Source organism: Oryzias latipes, chromosome 22 (genome assembly GCF_002234675.1).
Source record: "Oryzias latipes chromosome 22, ASM223467v1".
Taxonomy (NCBI): domain Eukaryota; kingdom Metazoa; phylum Chordata; class Actinopteri; order Beloniformes; family Adrianichthyidae; genus Oryzias; species Oryzias latipes.
Window position 1 is genome coordinate 627,081 of NC_019880.2, and position 7,048 is coordinate 634,128.

Genomic DNA, 7,048 nt, shown 5'->3' on the forward strand with positions numbered 1-7,048 from the left:
CCCTTCCAGTGACGTGTTTTCCCTACCATGACAAAGGTGGATAAAGGTGGAAAGATTTCATGTAATCCATGGACACCAGTGAAGATCACAAATCATTGAAGAAAAAAGGTTCAGAGCACTGTCTAGTGGGTCTAGATGACCCAACTCCCAATGTTAAAGTGCCTAGAATAGCACAAGGGTTAACTTGTTTTACAACAAAGACACCACTTCGATAAGTTAATTTATTTGTGTCCCTCTCAGCTTCCTTCAGCCCCAAAAGAGCTGTCAGATAGCAGCCAGTTTCATAGAAATCCCCCCAACCAGTTTTTTTATTTAATTTGTAGCCTACTTTTAAGTTTCATGTCAGATCAATAAATTTTGATTTCATTTCCTTTTTTCCGTGTTCTTCAAGAATCTTCAGAATATATTTCTGTTTATATATTAAGTTATATAGTTACGGTTTCACAACCAACACCAGACACCAACGTGAGGATGTCCTTCAGATATTCTGGATTCACTCGGCTCTAAAACGAAGAGAACTGGATTCTGTATATGAAAGAATAGCTTCAGTTTAAGACCTGTTAAATAGGTATAAAAGGGCCCAGGGAGGCCCCTAAAGGGCCCCAGGGAGGCACCTCAAAGGCTCCACAGTGGCCCCTCAAAGGCTCCATGGAGGCCCCTCAGAGGGCCCAGGGAGGCCCCTAAAGGGCCCCAGGGAGGCCCCTCAAAGGCTCCATGGAGGCCCCTCAGAGGGCCCAGGGAGGCCCCTCAAAGGCTCCATGGAGGCTCCTCAGAGGGCCCGGGAGGCCCCTCAAAGGCGTCACGGTGGTCCCTCAAGGGCCCCAGGGAAGGTCCCTCAAAGGCTCCACGGAGGCCCTTCAAAGGCTCCATGGAGGCCCCTCAGAGGGTCCCAGGGAGGCCCCTCAAAGGCTCCATGGAGGCCCCTAAAAGGCTACATGGAGGCGCCTCAGGGAGGCCCCTCAAAGGCTCCACGGAGGCACCTCAAAGGCTCTTTGGAGGCCCCTCAAAGGCTCCATGGAGGCCCCTCAAAGGCTCCATGGAGGCCCCTCAAAGGCTCCACGGAGGCCCCTCAAAGGCTCCATGGAGGCCCCTCAGGGAGGCCCCTCAAAGGCTCCATGGAGGCCCCTCAAAGGCTCCACGGAGGCCCCTCAAAGGCTCCACGGAGGCCCCTCAAAGGCTCCATGGAGGCCCCTCAGGGAGGCCCCTCAAAGGCTCCATGGAGGCCCCTCAAAGGCTCCACGGAGGCCCCTCAAAGGCTCCACGGAGGCCCCTCAGGGAGGCCCCTCAGAAGGCCCAGGGAAGCCCCTTAGAGGGCCCAGGGAGGCCCCTCAGGGAGGCCCCTCAAAGGCTCCACGGTGGAGCCAAATCGTTTACATTCAAACTAATGAAAATAACTGTTATTGTGCAGCATTTGGAAGAAAAACACCGGAAAAGAGAATTCCATATCAGTGATATTTTCTAGCAGTTTCAGTTTTTGTTTTGGAAAATCTTTGAAAAAAAAGACAGCATCGAAAACGTCCAGAAACGTCTCCTGTAAATCTGCAAATCCCGCTTTGTCCACTAGATGGCGCAGCAGACTCGGCTACTCTTTCTCATGGGGGACCCCCCCCCCCCCAACCCCACTTCAGCACCACGGACAGCAGCTCTCAGACCCTTCAGCTTCTCTGCTTTGCAGGATTTGGGTCATCGTTTTCTGCTGCAGGCTCTTTTCTTTCTCTGTAGCAGAATTCTGATGGATTATTATGGTCTGTCCTCCACAAACATCTGCAGTTTGAAAGAAGCTCCTTCAGTCTCTCAGCCTCTCCCGAACTTTGCTGAAATCGTCTCCCAGGCATGAATATATGAATGAAGCTGCCAAACTGCTGCGTGCAGAAGATGAAACGGGCCGGCATCAATAATGCAGGAGTTCTGGGATCCTCCACAGACACAGACTGTCTGCTCCTCCTCAAGAACACCAGGAGTCCATCCTTTCTGCTCCTTCTGAGCGACTGCAGGAGACTTAAATGTAGGTCTGCTGAGGAGCAAACACAGGTGAGAAGAGAGCAGATGTTCTGCTCCTGCAGCGTCTGTAAGGTAAACCTCCTTCCTGCTCCAACCTCCCTCACCTGGACCTGAACCCGCCTGCAGAGCAGAACCCTGACCTCAGAGCAGAACCCTGACCTCAGAGTAGAACCCAAACCTGAGAGTAGAACTTTGACCTGAGAGTAGAACCCTGACCTCAGAGCAGAACCCTGACCTCAGAGCAGAACCCTGACCTCAGAGCAGAACCCTGACCTCAGAGTAGAACCCAAACCTGAGAGTAGAACTTTGACCTGAGAGTAGAACCCTGACCTCAGAGTAAAACCCTGACCTCAGAGCAGAACCCTGACCTCAGAGCAAAACCCAGACCTAAGAGTAGAACCCTGACCTCAGAGTAGAACCCTGACCTCAGAGCAGAACCCTGACCTCAGAGTAGAACCCTGACCTCAGAGCAGAACCCTGACCTCAGAGTAGAACCCAGACCGGAGAGCAGAACGCTCACCTTAGAGTAGAACTTTGACCGGAGAGCAGAACCCTGACCTCAGAGTAAAACCCTGACCTCAGAGCAGAACCCTGACCTCAGAGTAGAACCCAAACCTGAGAGTGGAACCCGGCTGCAGAGCAGAACCCTGACCTGAGAGTAGAACCCTGACCCGAGAGCAGAACCCTCACCTTAGAGTAGAACCCTGACCTCAGAGCAGAACCCTGACCTCAGAGTAGAACCCAAACCTGAGAGTGGAACCCGGCTGCAGAGCAGAACCCTGACCTGAGAGTAGAACCCTGACCTGAGAGCAGAACCCTCACCTTAGAGTAGAACCCTGACCTCAGAGCAGAACCCTGACCTCAGAGTAGAACCCAAACCTGAGAGTGGAACCCGGCTGCAGAGCAGAACCCTGACCTGAGAGTAGAACCCTGACCTAGGAGCAGAACCCTGACCTCAGAGTAGAACCCTGACCTGAGAGTAGAACCCTGACCTGAAAGTGGAACGCTGACGTGAGACTACAACCCTGACCTGAGAGTAGAACCCTGACCTCAGAGTAGAACCCTGACCTGAGAGTAGAACCCTGACCTCAGAGTAGAACCCAAACCTAAGAGTGGAACCCGGCTGCAGAGCAGAACCCTGACCTGAGAGCAGAACCCTGACCTGAGAGTGGAACCCGCCTGCAGAGCAGAACCCTGACCTGAGAGTAGAACCCTGACCTCAGAGCAGAACCCTGACCTCAGAGCAGAACCAAAACTTGAGAGTAGAACCCAGACCTCAGAGTAAAACCCTGACCTCAGAGTAGAACCCTGACCTCAGAGTAGAACCCAAACCTGAGAGTGGAACCCGGCTGCAGAGCAGAACCCTGACCTGAGAGTAGAACCCTGACCTGAGAGCAGAACCCTCACCTTAGAGTAGAACCCTGACCTCAGAGCAGAACCCTGACCTCAGAGTAGAACCCAAACCTGAGAGTGGAACCCAGCTGCAGAGCAGAACCCTGACCTGAGAGTGAAACCCGCCTGCAGAGCAGAACCCAAACCTGAGAGTAGAACCCTGACCTCAGAGCAGAACCCTGACCTCAGAGTAGAACCCAAACCTGAGAGTAGAACCCAGACCTCAGAGTAAAACCCTGACCTGAGAGTAGAGCCCTGACCTCAGAGTAGAACCCTGACCTCAGAGTAGAACCCTGACCTCAGAGTAGAACCCAAACCTAAGAGTGGAACCCGGCTGCAGAGCAGAACCCTGACCTGGGAGTAGAACCCTGACCTGAGAGTGGAACCCGCCTGCAGAGCAGAACCCTGACCTGAGAGTAGAACCCTGACCTCAGAGCAGAACCCTGACCTCAGAGCAGAACCAAAACTTGAGAGTAGAACCCAGACCTCAGAGTAAAACCCTGACCTCAGAGTAGAACCCTGACCTGAAAGTGGAACGCTGACGTGAGACTACAACCCTGACCTGAGAGTAGAACCCTGACCTCAGAGTAGAACCCTGACCTGAGAGTAGAACCCTGACCTCAGAGTAGAACCCTGACCTCAGAGTAGAACCCTGACCTCAGAGTAGAACCCTGACCTCAGAGTAGAACCCTGACCTGAGAGTAGAACCCTGACCTCAGAGTAGAACCCTGACCTCAGAGTAGAACCCTGACCTGAAAGTGGAACGCTGACGTGAGACTACAACCCTGACCTGAGAGTAGAACCCTGACCTGAGAGTAGAACCCTGACCTCAGAGTAGAACCCTGACCTCAGAGTAGAACCCTGACCTCAGAGTAGAACCCTGACCTGAGAGTAGAACCCTGACCTCAGAGTAGAACCCTGACCTCAGAGTAGAACCCTGACCTGAGAGCAGAACCCTCACCTTAGAGTAGAACCCTGACCTCAGAGCAGAACCCTGACCTCAAAGTAGAACCCAAACCTGAGAGTGGAACCCGGCTGCAGAGCAGAACCCTGACCTGAGAGCAGAACCCTCACCTTAGAGTAGAACCCTGACCTCAGAGCAGAACCCTGACCTCAGAGTAGAACCCAAACCTGAGAGTGGAACCCGGCTGCAGAGCAGAACCCTGACCTGAGAGTAGAACCCTGACCTCAGAGTAGAACCTTGACCTCAGAGTAGAACCCTGACCTGAAAGTGGAACGCTGACGTGAGACTACAACGACCTCAGAGTAGAACCCAAACCTAAGAGTGGAACCCGGCTGCAGAGCAGAACCCTGACCTGGGAGTAGAACCCTGACCTGAGAGTGGAACCCGCCTGCAGAGCAGAACCCTGACCTGAGAGTAGAACCCTGACCTCAGAGCAGAACCCTGACCTCAGAGCAGAACCAAAACTTGAGAGTAGAACCCAGACCTCAGAGTAAAACCCTGACCTCAGAGTAGAACCCTGACCTGAAAGTGGAACGCTGACGTGAGACTACAACCCTGACCTGAGAGTAGAACCCTGACCTCAGAGTAGAACCCTGACCTGAGAGTAGAACCCTGACCTGAGAGTAGAACCCTGACCTCAGAGTAGAACCCTGACCTCAGAGTAGAACCCTGACCTGAGAGTAGAACCCTGACCTCAGAGTAGAACCCTGACCTCAGAGCAGAACCAAAACTTGAGAGTAGAACCCAGACCTCAGAGTAAAACCCTGACCTCAGAGTAGAACCCTGACCTGAAAGTGGAACGCTGACGTGAGACTACAACCCTGACCTGAGAGTAGAACCCTGACCTCAGAGTAGAACCCTGACCTCAGAGTAGAACCCTGACCTGAGAGTAGAACCCTGACCTCAGAGTAGAACCCTGACCTCAGAGTAGAACCCTGACCTGAGAGTAGAACCCTGACCTCAGAGTAGAACCCTGACCTCAGAGCAGAACCCTGACCTGAGAGTAGAACCCTGACCTCAGAGTAGAACCCTGACCTCAGAGTAGAACCCTGACCTGAAAGTGGAACGCTGACGTGAGACTACAACCCTGACCTGAGAGTGGAACCCGCCTGCAGAGCAGAACCCTGACCTGAGAGTAGAACCCTGACCTCAGAGCAGAACCCTGACCTCAGAGCAGAACCAAAACTTGAGAGTAGAACCCAGACCTCAGAGTAAAACCCTGACCTCAGAGTAGAACCCTGACCTGAAAGTGGAACGCTGACGTGAGACTACAACCCTGACCTGAGAGTAGAACCCTGACCTCAGAGTAGAACCCTGACCTGAGAGTAGAACCCTGACCTGAGAGTAGAACCCTGACCTCAGAGTAGAACCCTGACCTCAGAGTAGAACCCTGACCTGAGAGTAGAACCCTGACCTCAGAGTAGAACCCTGACCTCAGAGCAGAACCAAAACTTGAGAGTAGAACCCAGACCTCAGAGTAAAACCCTGACCTCAGAGTAGAACCCTGACCTGAGAGTAGAACCCTGACCTCAGAGTAGAACCCTGACCTCAGAGTAGAACCCTGACCTCAGAGTAGAACCCTGACCAGAGTAGAACCCTGACCTTAGCAGGACTTCCATGGGACCCAGCAGGGTTCTGTTGAAGCTTCATGAGACACTGAAGTTCTACGTCTCTTCTGCTTGTTGGGAAATCTTTCTGACCCGAAACCCGCTGACGTTCTTGGTTGGCCCGGATGAGCGGCAGAGCGTTTAAAGGAGAGAAGACTGTAAGTCCAGATGAAGATGACATCAGACGCCTCCTGCACGGAGCAGAAGGAGGTTCTGTTCAGGTGAAGTCCTCCGGTCAGGTCAGCCGGACAGGTGACTCCTCCTCCTGTTGGTGTTTGGTTTCTCCTTGGGGACTTCTGAGCGGGAGGTCTGGAGGACTTACTCCTCTGGAGGCTGGGAGTTCTGTCCTGGGGGGTCGGTGTGAGTGGGTCTGGAATCAGTATGATTGAGGTATTTGTTGAAGATTCTCCTCTGTTTCTCAGAAACATGACGTTCTTGTCATGTTTACGGGTCTGTCTACTACCAACCTTCCCTCTGTGGAAGGGGGGGGGGTTGTCCTGTGGTGTAGTGTCCCGATGACTTCCAGTGGGGGCTGTAGTGGACAGTGGGAGTCAAACAGCAGATCCTGGTCTGTGAGTGAGGAGCTGCGTCTTCACCTGTACGGAGGTTAGAAGGTCCAGCAGAGCCGGAATCCTTCGGTTCTGGAAGATGAAGGTCACAGAGGAGCAGCAGCTTCCTCCTGCTGTTGCTGGACATGTGGGATCATTTCCTCCACCTGTCTGTCCCTCTGGCTCTTTGGATGTGGTCCTCGTGTGGAGGCGGCGCCTCCTGCTGGCCTGTTCATGAGCTGCTTCCTGTCCACAGAGGTGTTGATTGGACCTGGTCACTGAGGCAGAGGAAGGAGATGAAGGCCCGTCGCCCCTCACCTTGTCTCTGATGAAGGAGGCCTCTCTGATGTTGATGGTGGATGGCGGGGAGTCGACTCTGGTTTGGGTTTGTGGAGCTGAGGCAGGAGGGGCTGTGAGCTCTCAGAGGAGAACTCTGCTTTCAGAGGTTCCCTGTCGTGGTCTGAAGACCTTCTCCACGTCTGAGGGGAGGGGTGGGGGTGGGGTTGTGAGGACTGCAGGGTTTCGGTGGCTTCGAT

The 7,048-nt window shown here is 53.5% G+C and overlaps 1 protein-coding gene across 1 annotated transcript; it reads left to right on the forward strand.

The window, feature by feature from the left end:
- The first annotated feature begins 758 nt into the window (after positions 1 to 758).
- LOC105358683 (acidic proline-rich protein PRP25) lies at positions 759 to 1,310 on the forward strand. The gene has a single exon (XM_011494337.1). It carries the CDS (start codon positions 759 to 761, stop codon positions 1,308 to 1,310), a length of 552 nt encoding a protein of 183 aa, XP_011492639.1.
- Positions 1,311 to 7,048: the final 5,738 nt, after the last annotated feature.